Here is a 20,651-nt window from a genome sequence, read left to right on the forward strand (position 1 = left end):
TAGGAAGGAATATTATAGCAACATATTATATAATAACAAAAACAATATTAAAGGAATATGGGATATATTAAATAGCATTATCAAAAATGGTAATAAAAAACAGAGTTACCCTCAGTATTTCATTGATAATAATGTCAAGAAGGAAAATAAGGATGAGGTAGTCAACGGTTTTAATAATTTTTTTGTAAATATTGGACCAAGCTTGGCAGAAAAAATTCCCAATTCCCAACCTGAGAATTGGGATAATAATCTCATAGAAAGAAATCCCAGTTCAATGTTCCTCACAGCAGTGGATGGAAAAGAAATTATAGACATTGTGAATAATTGTAAATATAAAACATCTACCGATTTAAATGAAATTGATATGCTGGTGGTAAAACAGGTCATTGAATGGATTGTAGAACCATTAACATACATCTGTAACTTATCATTTCAAACCGGTAAATTTCCCAATCAAATGAAAATAGCTAAGGTTGTGTCGCTGTATAAGACTGGGGATAGACACCACTTCACAAATTATAGACCTGTTTCTTTGCTTCTACAATTTTCCAAATTATTAGAAAAGTTATTCAATAATAGATTAGACAAATTCACAAATAAACATGAATTACTTACTGATAGTCAATATGGATTCAGAGCACATAGTTCAACATCACTTGCATTAATAGAATCAGTTGAGGAGATTACAAACGCCATAGACCACAAATTACATTCAGTTGGAATATTTATAGACCTTAAAAAGGCTTTTGATACAATCAATCATGACATATTAATCAGTAAACTTGAACAGTATGGGATTAGGGGCTTGGTGTTGCACTGGGTTGAGAAGCTACTTAAGTAACAGAAAACAGTTTGTGAAGTTGGGGGAATATACATCATCATGCTTGGACAATGCTTGTGGCGTCCCACAGGGGTCAGTATTGGGTCCAAAACTGTTTCTAATTTATATAAATGATATTGTCAATGTTTCCAAAATATTAAAATTAGTATTATTTGCAGATGACAAGCATTTTTTGTTCAGGGGGGGATTTGCAGGAGTTACTGAGGAGGATCAGTATAGAAATGGGAAAATTGAAAATATGGTTTGACAGAAACAAATTATCATTAAACTTAAGTAAAACAAAATACATGTTATTTGGCTATTGTAATACAGACATACAGGTTCAGTTACAAGTCGAGAGGGTAGATACTGAAAGGGTACACGAAAATACGTTTCTGGGGGTGATAACAGATGATAAGATAAACTGGAAGACTCATATAAAACATATACAAAGTAAACTGTCAAGAAGCATTTCAGTTCTAAACAAAGCGAAACATATTCTGGACCACAACTCACTCCGCATTCTTTACTGCTCACTGGTTTTACCATATTTACAGTACTGTGCAGAGGTATGGGGTAATACTTATAAAGGTACAACACAATCACTATCAGTAATGCAGAAAAGAGCTATAAGAATTATTCATAATACTGGCTATAGAGATCATACAAATCCACTATTTTTACAATCCAAATTCTTAAAATTCACAGACTTGGTTCATTTTCAAACAGTACAAATCGTGTATAAAGCAATAAACAATTTACTTCCAGCAAATATTAAAAATATGTTTTTTAACAGATCAGGGGATTGCAGTCTGAGGGGGAAATTTAATTTAAAGCATCAGTGGGCACGAACAACATTAAAAGGTTTCTGTATTTCTGGCTGTGGGGTGAGGATGTGGAACAGATTGGGAGTGGGGCTCAAGCAATGTCCAAGCATGAACCAGTTCAAACAGCGGTACAAAAATATGTTTTTTTCTAGGTATAGGGAGGAGGAAGGGTAATGAGGGTTAGGGTGTTTTTATTTTTTGCTTCGGCTTGTAAATATATAGTATTTTGTATGTAAGTAGGTATGTGTAGGTGTATATTTATGTTTGTATATATATATATATATATATATATATATATATTATTGATATCGGTTTAGGTGTGTAGGAATCTATGTGTATATGTGGCAAAGGGTATTACTGGTTGTGGGGAAGAAGGGGTAGGGATAAATAAGCTGATGCTTCACCCTACCCCTTTTCGGACATGTTGGGTACACAGTAGGAACTTTTTTGTTGTTGTCTTTACTGATCTATCTTGTAATTGTTGTTGTATCAAATGTTCGAAATAAACAGTTTCAGTTTTCATTTTGATGCTCTTCATGTGTAACCCGAGGGCAATACTGGTCAGAAGGATTTTGTCCTTTATCCTCTTCCATAATACAATTTTGTGGTACTTGCAGGACATTTCTCATACACCAAGTGCTGTGGAGGTGACAAGTGTATAAAACTATGAAGCAGGGAAAGAACAGTACTGGTAGTTTATCTCACTCTTGACCCGATGGGCTGATATGAAGACAGAACCAGGCTTAGGGCTGCCCTTAGATTTGTACGCAGGAGCTCATCAGCTGTGACCTGCTGACATTTACTTCAAGGTTAGCAGCAAGTCCTGCAGAATGTGATGCTTTTCCTGGTGCAGCACAGTCAGTATGCAGCCTGCATGGCTTCATTTCTACTGTAGTATACTGCTACACTGTAACACACACACACACACACACACACACCTTATTTTTAGTTCATTAGCCAAATGCTGATCAGTCACACCATCAGCTGTCCTGCAGCCCAGAGTAATAGACAGAAAAAAAAATAAAAAAAAAAATTGTCACACTGGCTGGTTTTGTGTTTGAGCCCAATAAACAGAATTTTCGCATATGAGCTTAAAAGGGGTGGTTTTCACAACTTCCCTTTGTCCCTGCAGTCATTCATCAGTGATGCATTCATGTTCTGCTGCAAAATCTGGGAGCTACCACAAGGTCAGGCAAGTGAATGCAAATTAAATGTGTTGGAAAAATTAACCCAAAAGAAAAATGTTAATACACAAAACAACAACAACAAAAAAACAAGAGTCATCAGGAGATGACCCCCCCCCCCCCCGGCCTACACAAATCAGTAATAAAAAAAAGTGTTGGGGGGGGGGGCACCCCCAAGCACACCCTTATATTAAATATGAATGAAATTGGTCAGATGGTTCTTGCGATATCGCACCAAGAAGTGAAAACATAAGGATGGTTTCTTTACCCCCCCAGATGAAATACAGGGGTGATAAAGAAACAAAAAAGTTAACTGTAACTGATTATGTGTCCCACTTCACCTAATTAACTCCAGCATGTTGTGGAAGACAGAAGAACTAAATTTTTTACATTGTAACATTTATGACCCTAAATGTGTTCTGAACAACAGATCCAGAGGAGTCATTCAGTCAGAGTACTACCAGAGATTTGACAGAAACAGTGTTTGGGTTTGTCTGTGGCCTGGACGGACGGGGAAAAAGTAGAAAACAGCAGTGAAAAGACCAATTCCACTGAGCCTGACATTTAGAGGAGACACTGAAGAACCCGCTTGACCTTTTTCTGCCCTCCAGTGCGAGTCATGACCTCTCGTGTTAAAGATCAGCCGTAACCTGATCCACAAGTCTGAGTGCAACACAGGAGAGTCCTGCAATAGAGTTACTGTAAATGCTGGACAGGTCAAACCTACAGGAAAAGATTTAAGAATTAATAACAGCTGACTTTGTTAAAACAAGAATGAAAGGTTTTCTTAGTCGTGTCGACCCTTGCTCAGTGATATTTTAGCTTTTACAAGCATAATTGCTTTTAAAACAGATCCTGTGGTGAATTCCTGTTGACCATCTTTGCCAGGAGTGAACAAATGTGGGCACTGCCTCTTTTTCATTCTTTAAGAGCTCTCATATCATGTTTGACTTTGCCATCTAGTTCTTGATATTTATAATTAAATTATTTCCATATGACCAGTAGTCTGCCGTTATTCGTTCACTGATTGTTAATTTTTGGTTCATTGCAGTGTTTTCGCATAGTCTAGGCTTAATCTAGTTTTCTAGGCTTTGGACAAGCCGAGGCATGCATCTTCCAACATACATTGAGTGACTAGATAGATGATAGAGTCCATTCCCTCCAGACTGATCACAGGATAAAAAACAGTAAGTTGTATCGTGTTTTAACTCACCAAATTTAAGGGGCATATAATCAAGGCAAACCCATTAAATTCTAGGGAGCTTTGATGGACCAGACCAAATGAAAAAGCAACTCTGTAATGCCTATATAATATCAGATAGAATAGATAAGAGGATCCCTTTGATAAAACATGTCATCACACCATCCAACTTGCAATGTCTTACACAGGGATTGTACGGTAGCTAGTAATAATGAAACATTGGGGCCATATAAATTACGCTGTGCCATAACCAAGCTGGAAGCTTCGATGGAGTCAGATGAAACCCTGGAAGGGGGGGAAAAAAAAGGTGCAGTTGCTTAACACTGGCTTGAAAACAGAGCATATTCCCATAGGAGTCTATGTTAAAATGTCTAACTAAACATGTTTACTGCTTAGTCCATGAAAACTGTACAGCGGGGGGAGGGGGGTGACTTTTTTCTAACTTCTTACAGTTGTATGCAAAAGTTTGGGTATCCCCTGATAATTTGGGCACCTGCTTAATTTTGTTTAAAGAATTATTGCACACTTTCTGTAAATTCTATAAACTTCATTTCACTTCTCATATATCACTGTGTTTGTCTGCTATATGATATATTTAACTGAAATTTCTGATGCAAACAACCAATGATTTATAAAAGGAAAATCATGGAAATCATCAGGGATGCCCAAACCTTTACATACAACTGCAGTTTGAGATGTTTTAAGCCATGAAGTTCTGTATAATTAGGAGGCGTGGTCACGTAGAATGACAGCAGCTGAGCTGAACTATTCCATCTCTCATAGCGTCCAACCGTGCAACTCTCAAGTCTGTTCGATACAACTGCTACCTGTTGTGGAGGGCTGCACCTGTCATTTTGGAGTATTTTATTACAAATACCTGGAATATTATGGCTTGTGTGCTGAAGACCAACCTGAGTGTGAAGTGAGGACTCTTCATTCTCAGGTATAGTGGTCAAAGACTAAACAAAGGCCCTTTTTTGTTATGAAACGTTTTCTTTTGGCTGCCCTTCAAGCACACCCCAGGGCCATCAAAATGTGCCAAGTACCTTGACCTTCAACAACTAAGTAAGACTATAAACATGTCAACCTCTTGCTGGTTGGATGATGAGCACGTGGTTATCAGTTGTCGTTACCTCACCAACATGGACATTTGGCGTTTCGTATCTGTCACTGGCAACACACATCGTCACAGACGACAGTACGTGCATGGCAGCAAAACTGTACCCCCCAAAGCCTCTGTATTTATTATTCGGTGGGACCAGGGCTTAAGTCCCTTCGGCTGCTCCATTGTTTTCACTCGGGGTCGCCACATCAGATCCGTGGTGTATCTGCATGTTGATTTAGCACAACTTTTATGCCGGATGCCCTTCTTTATTTTTATTTTGACACTGCAGGTGGACCTGAATGTGCATTCTACTGTAAACAGAATGGATTATGGGAGTGGTTCTGCTGTGTCATAAAACAACATCAATTGAAGTGGTTACCCGTTTCTTTAATTCAACATTTCAAATATGCAGTTTTAGCTCATCAATGCATTTTTTTTTTCAGTGATGAAAGTGGGCCATGGGACTAAAACCTGAAAATTTTTGGCAAGGGCCAAAGGCCTAAAGCTCCTGGTGGGGGTCTGGGGGGTTCTCCCCCAGAAAAATTTGAGATCTCTGATGCATTCTGGTGCATTTTCTGGTCTACAGTGGGGGGAAATAAGCATTTAATCCACTGTCAATTTTGCAAGTTTTCACACGTACAAAGAATGGAGAGGTCTGTAATTTTTATCGTAGGTACACTTCAACTGTGAGAGACAGAATCTTAAAAAAAAAAAAAAAAAAATCCAGAAAATCACATTGTATGATTTTTAAAAAATTAATTTCCATTTTATTGCATGAAATAAGTATTTGATCCCCTACCAACCAGCAAGAATTCTGGCTCTCACAAACCTGTTAGTTTGTCTTTAAGAAGCCGTCCTACCTGTTCACATAATCAATCTCACTCCAACCTGTCCACAATGGCCAAGACCAAAGAGCCATCTAAGGACATCAAGGACAAAACTGTAGACCTGCACAAGGCTGGGATGGACTACAGGACAAAAGGCAAGCAGCTTGGTGAGAAGACAACAATTGTTATGATTATTTATTAGAAAGTAGAAGAAACAAGATGACTGTCAATCTCCCTCTGTCTGGGATTCCATGCAAGATCTCACTTTGTGGGGTAAGGATGATTCTGAGAAAGCTCAGAACTACACAGGAGGACCTGGTCAATGACCTGAAGAGAGCTGGGACCACAGTCACAAAGATTACATTAGTAACACATGATGATGTCATGGTTTAAAATCCTGCAGGGCAGCAAGGTCCCCCTGCGCAAGCCAGCACATGTCCAGACCCGTTTGAAGTTCACCAGTGACCATCTGGATGATCCAGAGGAGGCATGGGAGAAGGTCATGTGGTCAGATGAGACCAAAATAGAGCTTTTATAATAGAGCTGGAATCAACTCCACTTGCCATGTTTGGAGGATAAGAACAACCCCAAGAACACCATCCAACCGTGAAGCATGGGGGTGGAAACATCATACTGTGGGGGTTCTCTTCTGCAAAGGTGACAGGACGACTGCACCGTATTGAAGGGAGGATGGATGGGGTCATGTACTGCGAGATTCTGGCAAACAACCTTCTTCTCTCAGTAACAGCATTGAAGATAGGTTGTGGCTGGGTCTTCCAGCATGACAATGACCCCAAACACACAGCCATGGCAACTAAGGAGGGGCTCTGTAAGAAGCATTTCAAGGTCCTGGAGTGGCCTAGCCAGTCTCCAGACCTGAACTCAATAGTAAATCTTTCTAGGTTGCTGAAACTCCAAACCTGAAAGATCTGGAGAAGATCTGTATGGAGGAGTGGACCAAAATCCCTGATGCAGTGTGTGCATACTTGGGCAAGAACTACAGGAAACGTCTGACCTCTGTAATGGCAGACAAAAGTTTCTGTACCAATTGTTAAGGTCTGTATTTCTAGTGGAACAAATACTTATTTCATGCAACAAAATGCAATTATTAAAAAATATATAATCATACAATGTGATTTTTGTTTAGATTCTGTCTCTCACATTTTAAGTGTACCTATGATAAAAATACAGACTTCTCCATTCTTTGTAGGTGGAAAAACCTGCAAAATTGACAGCGGATCAACTACTTATTTCCCCCCACTGTATTTACCCACCAAAAAAAAAAATTTGCTGGGTCAGGTCAATTTTTCCACTACATTCTTTCCACACAACTTGTACTGTGCTACCAACCATTAATCAAAAAACATTGTGGTTCAAAAAAACTACACCAGAAAAGAAATGACAATTCAAAGAACTCAAAAATAATAATGCTCAGTATCAATTCAAATGGAACAATAACAGCATTTATCGCACATTAATGCATCAACTTGTTCAACCTTTACTCACTTATGAGTTTTCCTAGTTTTGGCAGGAGCTTTGGAGCTATTGATTATTCTCCGTTTTCAAATTCTTTGTCACCTTAAAATCCTTACAAATGTGTTTTTACTTCAAGATTAATTTCTGATTAGTGTGTATTTTGAAGTTAAACTTTTCTTAGGTTAGAAAACTATTTTTAGACAAATAGCATGAAAAGTAATGCATACATGTAGTAATGGTAGATTCATTCATTCAGAAAATGTATGTTTCTGATGTGAGTCAAGAAATACATTTCTTAATATATAAAGAAATATGAAACAGCACTGTGCTATTTTCTTTGATTACTTGATGGTTAAAAAAAAACTTGAAAAAAAAATTACGTTATTTAAAGTTGAGACTTTTCTTGTAGTTACAGCAGTAACAATAAAAACTGCTTTATTTGGTAAAACTAAAAATAGATCAAACACTCAGCTCGACAGTGATTGATTCAACATCCTGCAGCTAAAACCTAATAATTTAGTTGATAAACCTCAGGAGAGCACTAACGTCACATATTTTCACTCTCTCACCTCAGACAAATTTTTGTCCGTTGGTCAAACTCATTAATCTTGTGGTTTTGACTCGCAGACAGCGTTAAACTCTCGTCTGAATGCCAACAGTGTTAGCATTTTTAGTAGCTGAAGGCTTCACCTGTTAGCTCCACTTAATGTATGATTACTGGAGGAAAAACGCAGCTCATAACTTTTAATGTCCACAACAAAGTAAACTGTTAGGAAAATAACCCAAAACAGATGAACCCTTCTTTGAAAATTATTGGCGGCTTGCAAATCAACACGGTGCATTACCACTGCCAACTGTTTGGGCATGGAACTGAAATGAACTGAATGAACGGACGTCGACGTATGTTGTCAAAAATAACCCGGAAACATTCACCATGTAAGTAAAAACCCTGATTTCCGGTAATCTTTCATCACTGTTTTTCACATTACAAAATCCTAAAGTAAGTTTTCTTTATGCTTTCCACTCAGGCAACTTTCAGAACCTTTAAATACCCTCGGTCGTATGAGAATTGTGTTCTCTATAATCTGCAGTGGGTTAAATAATTATTAAGAGCTTATTGTCTTACATACGATTTGTACGTTTAATAAAGTCAATTTTTCAATTCAATTAATTTTCATTTATATAGCGCCAAATCAAAACATCGTTGCCTCAAGGCGCTTCACACAAGTAAGGTCTAACCTTACTAACCCCCAGAGCAACAGTGGTAAGGAAAAACTCCCTCTGAGGAAGAAACCTCAAGCAGACCAGACTCAAAGGGGTGACCCTCTGCTTGGGCCATGCTACAGACATAAATTACAGAACAATTCACAAAATGAATATACAGGAAATGCTGTTGGGGCCAGTCCATCTTAAATCACAAAAAAAAAAAAATAATAATTTTTTTAAACCTCACCCCCTCCAATTTTTATGAAATTTGTTATATTGGTAACTCATAGCCAGAAAAGCCAGAATTTCAAATTTTTGACTTGATCGGACCAGTAGTTTTCGACATATCGCAATTTAATTTTTTAACTTTTTCGCGAAAAAGGGTGTGGCCGCATAATTGAAATTACTGTAACTCAGTAACCACTCATCCGATAAAAAACAAAACAAAAAAAAAAACAAGACATATCTGTAAGGGGGAGAACCTAAGGAATCTAAACCTGGGATTGTTTTGTGCATTTAGGTACTTTTTAGTTGGATGACATTTTGTTGTTTATTTTGACCCTGAAATTGACACTGAGGGACACGCACGACCTCTTCAGCCCCATTATGAAAAATGTAGCCCTATATGTCAACTATAACATATAAAAAATAAAAAAAAAATTGGAGGGGTTTTCTTTTTCATACTTGAGCAAACTGGGATAGAATATAGGGCTACCTCAAGATATCTGGTAAATTCATATTCATATTCTAAACAATGTGTACACTACAGTTTAGTTTTCTGATTACTTTTTGCCATTTGGCTGCTAACTACGTTTTTGGGCAGTCTATGTTGTGATAGCAATTTCCAGGAAGAAGTCAGTGTTTCTAATCTGAAGCATAGAGCTCAAGGCTCTGGTCACATGCTGTGAGCAGCTTGCACAAAGAAACTGAAGCCTCAACAATCATTTCAAGTTTTTAGTTTCCTTAAAACAAGGGAAGAACAGAGTCCTAATTCTGATTTCCTTAATGATTTCTACATGTGAGAAATGTAAGTACTCCAGAGTTTCATAAACTTATTTACCATTTCAAGTTTTTAATTTCTTCAATTTCTTCAATATTACTTCATATTACTTCCATGGTTTCTTTAACCCTTAAATGGTCAATGGCATACATTTTTTTGAAAATTAATTAATTGCTATTTTCTAATGTATCAAGGCTATAATAACACACTTCCAAGATTTTTATCAAAATGTGATCTTTATTTTCAATTTTACACTCTGTATCCCCAGAGATACACTGTCCATTTAGGGTATGAATTTTAAGTTTTCCAACTTTTAAAATATTTCATTTTCAACTTTGAAAAATATTACAGACAATTAATTAGCTACTCTCTTTCAAATCTTGCACACAACCTTTTTTAAAAAAAATTGGAAAATCTTGAACAATTGATGATGATTCACATTCACATGTATTGAGCACCGGAAACAAGTCTATAAACAAGCTAACTAACGTAAATAAAAAAAATTCAGTAAAAAAAATTTTTTTTACTGAATTTTTACTAAAATTCAGTTAAAAATGATGCAAATTATTGTTTGGGTTAATAGGGTTCTAATAAGGAATAGTTTGCACCATCTGTCATGCTTAATTATCATGTTATAGGTTAATATATGTCACATATCATAGAATCCAATAGATGTTGACCTTGTTTGACCTTTACCTTGGAGACCAAGCATTCAACACAGTCAAAACTATTCCATTTATTAATCCTTTTATTTCAACCAATAATTAGCATCATTTTGTACTGAAATTAGAGCAACTTTAACTTTTGACCCCTGTACAAACTGAAACTGACCTTTGTCACCATTGTTGTTGTTTTTACTCATAACTCCAAAACATTCCATCACACATAGTCCAAACTATACCTTTTTGTAATCGTTATTAACAGACAAGTAATGTTATACAGTTTTCAATATGATTGGAGCATTTTTAAAGTTTGACCTCTGTGTAATTCTTCACTGACCCCTACCTGGCTACAGCTACCACCCTGGGATTGCTATCATACATTTTTGTGTAGGCCATGATACACTGAGGATGGATTCTAAGTGTTGTTTAGTCCTTAAGTGGTACTGAAACCCTGCTTTGCCCATGGACTATCTGGAGCTTTAACACTAACAACATCCTATTGGCAGTGGAAGCTGAGGAAACGGTTGCGAGCATTTTGACCAGTAACAATGCAAAGCCTCACATTACACTTCTGACACATGAAGGCCGAGTGGAATTTCTCTGCCACATCACATGGCAAGAGTGCATGTGATGGCATTGGTGGAACCATGAAAAGGTTCGTCACTAAGAGAAGTTTACAGCGTTTGTCCAATGGCCATATTCTTAGATCTCTCGCCATGTTTGACTACTGTGTAGAGAATATCCCAGGCATCCACTTCTTCCACGTACCAACAGATGAGGTAGCCAGTTGTGAAGATGAACTCAAGCCTTGATTCAACCTGGCTCAGACCATTAAAGGAACTTTAGAATTGAATTGTTTTGTCCCTGTTTCGTTGTCAAAGATGCATGTCTATAAACTCAGTGAACAGATGAACCCTCCAGATTTGGTGGCAGTTCAAGGACTCTTGTATAATGAACATGAAGGCAGTGCTGAAATGCCTCTTGCTGTTCAACCTCAAAACTTTGCATACTGCAGCTATGATAATGTACCATGGATTGGTTTGGTGGAAGAGGTCTCAGAGGAGTTTGGTGACTATAGGATTAAGTTTATGCACCCTCATGGACCAGCTAAAACCTTCTACTGGCCATCCAGAGATGATTGTTGTTGGATTCCTGAATCTGATGTACACTGTGTGATAAGAGCTCCATTCTTGAAATCATCTTCAACCAGAAACTACAATATTTCTCATAATGACCTAGCCAGAATTTCTGACCACTGTTTGAATTGACCTGTTGACAAGGAGTAAAAATCATACATCTAGTGTTCATAAGACTGAGATATTTGTGAAATTTTCATTTACTTTTGGTTTGTGATTGACAATATTTTGTGGAATACAACAACTTGAGACACTATGAATGTACTGAAGTATACAGAATGGACTCTGAATGGATCTCTGAAGGAATGGGTATGTAAACATCCACAAGGTATTGCATGAAAATAAAAAAGAACACCCCTCCAATTTTTTTTTAAAATATGTTGTAGTTGACATATAGGGCTACATTTTTCATAATGGGGCCGAAGATGTCGGGCGTGTCCCTCAGTGTCAATTTCAGGGTCAAAATATAGGTTAAAAGGTCATCCAACTCAAAAGTACCCAAATGCACAAAACAATGCCAGTTTTACATTTCTTATGTTCTCCCCATTACAGAAATGTCTTCTTTTTTTTTTCTTTTTTTTTTTAATTCGGACCAGTAGTTGCTGAGTTACAGTAATTTGAAATTTGGCGGCCGCACCCTTTTTTGCTAAAAAAAAAAAAAAAAAAAAAAAAAAAAAAAAAAAAGAAATTGTGATATCGCGAAAACTACTGGTCTGATCAAGTTAAAATTTGGAATTCTGGCTTTTCTGGCTATGAGTTATCTATATACCAAATTTCATAAAAATTGGAAGAGGTGGGGTTTAACTCATTGGCTGATCTGCGATGGACTGACCATTTGGTTGGATGTTGCTGTTAATAACGCCCCTCTATCAATCAAAAACAATATTTACACTTTAACAGCAGAAATTGTGAAAATCAAGGAATATTTGTAGGTCACTCTCTGTCCATTTGCAGGTACTAATGAAACAAATTTAATTCCACTGAAAGTTAGCATGCACACCAACATCTGCAAAATGTCTTGTAAATGACTCCAGAGGTGTTATCAGGTTACATAAACAGCATTTTCAGTTTCAGAAGTATTTATTGCTCACTAGCTTTTACATAATATATGACAAAGAGGATATATTTAGAGAAAAACTAAACAGAGTTTTGCAGCTAGCTATTAGCTTGTGATGTCACCATGGTAACCTCCACAAAATGGCTCGTAAATACGTTCAGAGGCTTTATTAGGTTCCGAAAACTGTTTTCAATTTTAGAAATGTTTAGTTCTCGCTAGCTTTTACATAATATATGAGAAACATGGATATAAACACACAAAAAGTGAGTTTGGAGATGCCAGCTGCTGACGTCACGGTGCAACTCTACTAACTGGCTCACGCCCGCCACTCAGAAACAATTGAACAGACTGTTTCTTTTTAACCTCTTAAAATAGGTTAAGGTTAGCCACCTCTGAACTTGTCCATGGTCAGTGTCCCAAGAATGTCTCCTGTAAATTTGAAGACTCTGGGAGTAATAGGACTGAACATATGCTGAGTACGGACGGACGGAAAGCCTTCGCAATACCCGATGGCCATCGTGAAAAAATGAATTACAACAACCATTAACGCAAAACTTGCAGGCTACTACAGGTTTGGTCACCTTGTTTCCAGAGGCATCCTTGCCTTTTCCCTCTTCTGCCACATGGAAGCGAAGGTTCTCCAGGAGGATGACTGATCCAGCGGCGGGATCAGCGCAGGCAGCTTCCACCTCTGCACCAACACAGTCCTTCAGGAATGTGACGTCCCTGCAAATTTACACAAGACTAGATTAGGCTTGACTGCAATTTCTAATGTTTGTTTTCTTGGGAATCAATGTAAATTTCTTGTGGTCTTCACAATCTTTTCATTTTATTATTGGGTTATTTCTCGGCAATCAACAGACAGTCGGTGCTACCTCCACACAGCAGAAGAACCAGAGTGCTGACATTTACCATTCTTCAATTGACATGCTTTAAAGACAGCAACTGATGATTTATCAGAGTTTACAGCCTCAAATTATTTTACAAAAAAGATGAGGACGTCTACACTGTCTGGTGAGAGGGCAGTTTTATTTATATCGCACATCACTCTGCAAGAGACTTTTTCCCCAGAACTCCAACTGCACTTAGCAAGGTCAGGACGAAAGACTTTGGAAAATACCACACCAACACTTAAGCCTTATTTCATGGTATTTCATAGTGATTTTCGTGCTTGATCGTCAAGCAGTGTGCGCACACACACTCTTCAGCCAGCAGAGGCTATCTGCTTTTGATCTGCTCCATTCACGTGAATGTGCAGCTGCATTTCCCTGCTCATACTTTGATGTCATTGCAATGGTAACCATTGAAACCCCCAAATACATATAATGTACTATGAATACAAAATTTCATATCACAGGACCCGTGTTGTGAGTGGCTTTATTATTTAAAGATTATGCACAAAACACCCGATGTGTTTTTCCTCCGTTTAAACTAGTAAGTAAGTCCCTTCGGCTGCTCCCTTGTTTTTGCACTCGCGGTCGCCACAGCAAATCCAAGGTGGATCTGCATGTTGAATTGGCACAGGTTTTACGCCGGATGCCCTTCCTGATCCAACTCCACATTACATGGAGAAATGTGGCAGGGGTGGGATTTGAACCTGGAACCTTCTGCACTGAAACCAAGTGCATTAACCACTTGGCCACCACCCCTGCTTCCGTTTAAACTAGTAAACAGAGTAAAAAGAAAAAAAAAATACATTTTCAAATATTTACTGTGAAAGAAAAAATAAGATATTTTTGAAGAAGATAGGCTTAATGTTTTTAAATTAACTTCCCAAATATTTAATGGGTGAACCTGTATCACCATTCCAGACTCCTCTGCAGAACCATGGCATGACATATTTATGAATAAACTGACATTAAGTAGTAAACAGGACACCTGTTCACTGTCATCGAGAGAATGATAAGTGATCTACCCTTTTCAGCTTTTCTCTCCTATGAGCTATGCAACACAGCGCATCCCACTCCTGCCACAAACAATGCAAAAGAAAAAAAAAAAGGGGGGGGCATCTAACAGCATAATTAACATGTGACTTACAAGACAAGCATAGGTTATATTATAGGATTATTATGTGTTACTGGTGTTAAAAGTATTCTGTGAACCATATAGAGACTGTGCAGGCGGCATCATGGATCACATGGTATGCGTTTATGCAGCCATACTGGACAGCAACTCTCACATGACATGGGCGGCAAATAACCTACCCTTATGTTTATCACTTGTGCTTTTTCGCGTTATTTCCTACTGTCTAGACAAATTATATCAACATGGTGTTTCATTGCTGTGCATATGATTGCACAAACCATCAGAAGTGCTCTGGGGTACATCTCTATCATTCTCCCACTGATAAATAGTGGTGTGAAAAGAGGTTGAATAATTTAATAAACTTGACTTTATGCTGTAAATTGCTTGAAATAAACATAACACCATTATGCTGACAGAAGGAAACCACACAGCCCATGCACTTACTTCCCCAGCAGGGTCTTGAGCTCAGCAGCAACAGGTTCCAAGGAGTATTTCTCTGGCATGACGTTTCCATCAGGACGGCCCAGATGGCTCATCAGTACAATGGACTTGGCCCCATGATCCAAGCAGTGCTGAATACTGGGAACAGCTGCCTTGATCCTTAACATGAATAAGGTTAAACATGAAATAGTCTCTATCCTATGCAAATTTTCTTATATTTGTTTGCAAAACTAAGAAGACATTGCTTAGAATGTACTTTAACCTCAGTAGAAGCAAGATCAAAGTCAATACCTCTGATTGTTTGTAATCTGCTTGGCCTTCATTGGAACATTGAAATCAACCCTGAAAGAAAAAAGGAAAAAAAATAATTTTTGAGAAAGTTTCTTTACATTTACATGTACATGTGTACTTCCTTACTGAGCATCTCCACACTACCAGATATTACTGGTTAGAGCCCAGCTGATATACCTGTTGGCCAACTATGCCAGCTGATACAAGCTTTTCTCAAACATCTGTATCTGCATTATTTTTGCTGATATGTAAACTTCTTTCTTATCAAATAAACAGTCGGTTGGAAACTGGTCATTATGTAGTTTGTCCAGCATTGGTCACAATGCAGTCTAGCATGATTGGGACCTCCATCACCCATTCATCACATTAGCTGAGCTAGGCCAAGGCAAAGAGACTAGTTGCCTTCATTTTCAATCTGTGTGGCTGTTGTCCAGAGACAATATGTTGCCAGCTGGGTGGGGCCAAAATAGACAAGAAGTCTATTTTATGCAAATGCTAAGAAATGCACAAAGTGACTGCCAATCTGGGGTAAGTTGGTGGGTTGTTGGTTATATTTATAGTTATTTGCAATGAAGTTCATGTTTAAACTATAAAACATACCTCAGCTATATTTCTTTGTCAGATGGGTTTGATAAAGACATTTTAAGAATTATTACTAATTTTATGTATGAGACAACATTGGATTTTTGTTAAACTCCACAATATCTGTATTCTATCCGCTGCTGAATGCAGTTTCTTTGGTGAAGTAATTTCTTTAAACTCACTACCTTGTATGCACAGTGCTATGTCTACAAACTTGAGAAGACAACAGCTAACAAAAGAAAAAGGAACTTGCATACACTAAACGTGCATGTGCAGCCAGTCATGACAAGTAACAAAACCTCAAATTACAACACACACTGATGGAGTGTTGCTTCATTCCATCCACAGAATGTAGTTATACCACTAAATCTTTATAGGATGTTTTATAACTGTTAGTACCAGCTCTGTATTTTAAACTCCAACTTTGTTAATTGCATTGTTCCTGTCTCAGGATATACACACACAGGTTCAAGTCCTGTATATTGTGAAAGAATCACATTACGATGCTACAGTGGCTTCTGAGTTTGCTTAGCAAAATAAGTAACCTCTAAATACAGACAGCATGCTGCAAAAGACCGGGGGTGTGAGAAGTCAACCCTGATGCCGTTAGTCCCCACCAAAACTAATTCAATATTAAGTAAATTTAACCTTTTCATAGGGTTTGAGCTGAGAGCTACTGCAGTGTGGGTGAACCTTGTCCTACCCCATCTGCTGTTGAATCACCAAGCTGGACAAACCAAAATGGTTCTGACATTTCAAAAGATGGTGTCAGTTTCATGTGTACTTTATTCACTACACTCTGCAGAAATATCCTCATGGAGAAAGACCCAGACAAAATGCAGCAAAATAGGACCTCAGATAAGGAAAAAATATATATATATTGTTATGATTGCAGAAATGTTACAGCATTAATAGTTTGTATTTAAACTACAGGATCTCATACAATAGAATAATTACACCTTTTCTAAATGTGGGAGGTGTGGCAGAGGTCGTCCGAATCACAGCAACAGACAGCAATGACAGTTTGTCGGAAGGTAGCACTTAAAGTCAGCAGTATGCTAAAATTGTGATCATGATCTGGCTCAAAATTAAAATATTTGAATAATACGTAATTGAACATGTTGGTTATTTGTCAAGCAAATATATTATTAACAACTAGCACGTTGCCTGTTGGCATCCTCGGGCTCGAGATTTGGTAATGTTTATAAAATAGGTAGCTGACATTTTTCAAGGGTGGTAATAAAATATGCATTTTCTGTAATGATTTAGAACGGCGTCCGAGTCCAGAATGTAATGATCAAAGTCTACTGTTAGACAATATCCATAGTTTCTCCAAAAATAGTCCCATTATTGTTCCGTTTTGGCATTTAACCTTGACCCAAAATACGCAAGCATACCAAACTGCAAATGTCAGCTCTCCCCAGTTTCTCCATGATCGAAGGTATACACGTACACACAGGCTACTTTATTTTTAATATATACAGTAAAACTCACCTTAAACAGATATTTGCACTCACCAGAAGAAAGCAAAACTCCCAAAGTTTTTGTATGGTTTTCCATGTAATAAAAACTGCATATAACAGCTTTTCGATCACGTTGGACAAAACGTCCTGTCCAATTGCAATGTATTTCCATTTAAAACCACTCGTGTGTACTGGACAGAGGAGTCTGGATGTGCCCAGTAACACAGGTACGAAATTAAGTTCAGCATGGACACTCGCCAATTGGAGGAAAGTTGGGACCACATTTAGGTGATTAAAAGACCGGCCGTTTATCATTTTCAAACAGTGCTCAGACATGGGACCAAAATGAGGCAGGGCGTAATTCAAGGCCGGTGATTATTAACGAAATGTTACCTTCACTATAATACGGTGTTAGGTTTCACACATATCCCTGGGTGTGGTGAACCAAACCGCTTGAGATCAGAGCCCTCTGCGTGACTGCAAACCCTCTCCAGAGCCTGACATGCACCTACTAAACGACCGAGACCACAAGAGCTGTGATGTCACTTATGTTTTCACTCCTTCCTCTTCAGTCATATTTTAAAAGTTTTTGCAGGGCGCAAGCTGATTACATCCTGATCATGGATCAAATACGTTTGGGAGAAAAGTCCACAAATATGAGCAACTTTGCAACACAGAGTCAGAAAAAGACGCTCAAATGACCCACAATTCATGGAGAGAAATTGTACGCGCTGTATTGTTGGTTTGGAGTTTGATGAATGCATAAGGATGTAGAGCTCATTGAGGGACAAATTAATCCAGAAAAAGCTACTGTTCCTGTGGCAAATTACATAAAGACACCACAGAGATCTTTAAAAGGTCGTGCACACATCAATGTTATTGCATGGCCAGAGTTCGAGTTAATCAGGCTTTAGGAATTTAAAGGTACCACTCCGCAGCGGACTTAGAAAAACAAAAAAACAAAAACGAATTTTGTCCGTTTTATACATTAACGGATTTCAATAACTAATCGACCCGAATCCATTATATGCGAGTTTTACTGTCGATGATTTTAATTATCAATGTCCATTGTTACCTAATATCTCATAAAATATTAGTCCTATCAACTTTGTTTTTGCAGCATTCATCCTTCTCAAATATCAGTGTGTTCATCTGCTATGATATATTTAACTGAAATTTCTGATCCAGACAACCAATGATTTATAAAGGAAAATCATGGAAATCATCAGGGGTAATTTCAGGAAGGCCAAGTAACAGCTTGTAAAATCCTGCACCCCCCCCCCCCCCCCAAAAAAAAGATGTCAGGGGATCAAATCTGATTTAATTCCATGTATCAAAGTGTCCCTGGCCACATTACTCCATTCTCGAAGTGTTGATAAAACTATATCCAGGCATGCAAGTGGTGTCCAGACTGCAGAAATTAACCACGGCGCAGGGGCTGGCTTAGCCTTCTAGGTAACTGGTGTCGTGTCAAGGTGTCGCACTATTGAAATGTGGCAAAGTAAAACGGAGTCCATGCTCCTCAATCTAAACTGAATATTAAGAATCTTTGAGGGTTAAAACTATTGTTCTGAAAGAATAGGTTCTGGTTTTGAAATATGCAAGGTTGCCAGCCTCTGTTCTGGCCATTAGCCCAATTAACCAAATAATTAAACTAGGATTCTTAAATGGTAAATGGACTGCATTTATATGGCACTTTGGGGTCAATCCATGTCAATTCAACGAGGGCCTCACACACTTTGTCTCAGATTTTCTTTAAATTTTAATCAACCCAGACTATTCAGAACAACAAATCTGAAGTTTGAGGCCTGTAGGCCAAGTAGTTTCTGAGATATGGCCAATTTAGTGTGCAAGGGGTCTGCCGTTTTTTTAGGCAAAAATTATGGCCATCATTTCTGGAGCTATGTTCAAGGTAGAATATCTCGGCAAATAATGGACTTAGAGGCCTGAAATTTTCTGTGGCAGTTGTCATGGACACCCAGACTTGGACTATAGTTAAACAACAGACACTGACACCAAACTGTGAAGTTTATGTATGCTCAAACTATGGAAAATATTAAAGTGACCATTATGAGCATCCATGTTTGAGACACTGAAGCATACCATTACACTCAAAGAAGCCTCTCCATTTCTTGGCTCCTTAATGCCAGCTATACTGGCTATGAAATATGTAAATTTGGCATATCTGTGGTAAACAGTTATTGTGGGAGAAACCTCTGAAATCTGAAAAAACATTTTGTGGTCAAATTTTATTAGAAGGAAAACCTCATGTGGGCAGTAAATAAAACTCTTCAAACTGATTCCATTTTGAAGGTATTGATATCTACTTTATGTGCTATAAATATGGCCTTCTTTATGAAATTCCTTCCTGGTTAATTTAAGCATCCAATTATAACCAATTTGTGTACTGGCGAATGTATTTCTAGTGCTGAAATTCTTACTCCAACCAGACTGACAGCAGCAGCTCTGAACGTGTCTAGACATGCAGTAACCCATTCACTGCATTGCTCATCATGCAGGTGGATATAAGCCTAGTAACTGTGGAAACCTTGGGGAATCCCCCTGGCAGATCTATGTGCAAGGATTCTGGGGTGTGCCATGAATCATATGAATGTAGTGTGTGCACACAATTAAAATGAAATTGTCATTTCAGCATTAGAAATACATTAGCGAGTGCACAAATTAGCCATAATTGGATGCTTAAATTAACCAGAAAGGAGTTTCATAAAAAAGGCCATATTTATAACACAAAGTAGATATCAATACCTTCAAAATGGAATCAGTTTGAAGAGATTTACTGCCCACATGAGCTTTTCCTGCAAAAATAATTCGACCACAAAATGGTTTTTTCCGATTTCAGAGGTTTCTCCCACAATAACTGTTTACCACAGATATGCAAATTTACATATTTCATAGCCAGTATAGCTGGCATTAAGGAGCCAAGAAATGGAGAGGCTTCTTTGAGTGTAATGGTATGCTTCAGTGTCTCAAACATGGATGCTTGCAATAGTCAATGTAATATCTTCCATAGTTTGAGCATACATAAACTTCACAGTTTGGTATCAATGTCTGTTGTTTAACTATAGCCCGAGTCTGGGTGTCCATGACAACTGCCACAGAAAATTTTGGTCCTCTAAGTCCATTATTTGCTATATATTCTACCTTGAACATGGCTCCAGAAATGACGGCCATAATTTTTGCCTAAAAAACGGCAGACCCCATGCACACTAAATTGGCCATATCTCAGAAACTGCTTGGCCTACTGGCCTCAAACTTCAGATTTGTTGTACTGAATAGTCTGGGAATATCTGATTAAAATTTAAAGAAAATCTGAGACAAAGTGCGTGA

The 20,651-nt window shown here is 37.9% G+C and overlaps 1 protein-coding gene across 1 annotated transcript in view; it reads right to left on the bottom strand.

The window, feature by feature from the left end:
• pgk1 (phosphoglycerate kinase 1) overlaps positions 1 to 20,651 on the bottom strand; it is a 54,292-nt gene that overhangs the window by 27,501 nt on the left and 6,140 nt on the right. Inside the window, exons 2-4 of the mRNA XM_034177926.1 lie at positions 15,259 to 15,309; positions 14,971 to 15,126; positions 13,083 to 13,227 (exon numbers count right to left, since the gene is read on the bottom strand). Coding sequence (XP_034033817.1) covers positions 13,083 to 13,227; positions 14,971 to 15,126; positions 15,259 to 15,309 — 352 coding nt within the window. The remainder of the gene's footprint in view (positions 1 to 13,082; positions 13,228 to 14,970; positions 15,127 to 15,258; positions 15,310 to 20,651) is intronic.

This window comes from Thalassophryne amazonica, chromosome 9, assembly GCF_902500255.1.
Source record: "Thalassophryne amazonica chromosome 9, fThaAma1.1, whole genome shotgun sequence".
Classification (NCBI taxonomy): domain Eukaryota; kingdom Metazoa; phylum Chordata; class Actinopteri; order Batrachoidiformes; family Batrachoididae; genus Thalassophryne; species Thalassophryne amazonica.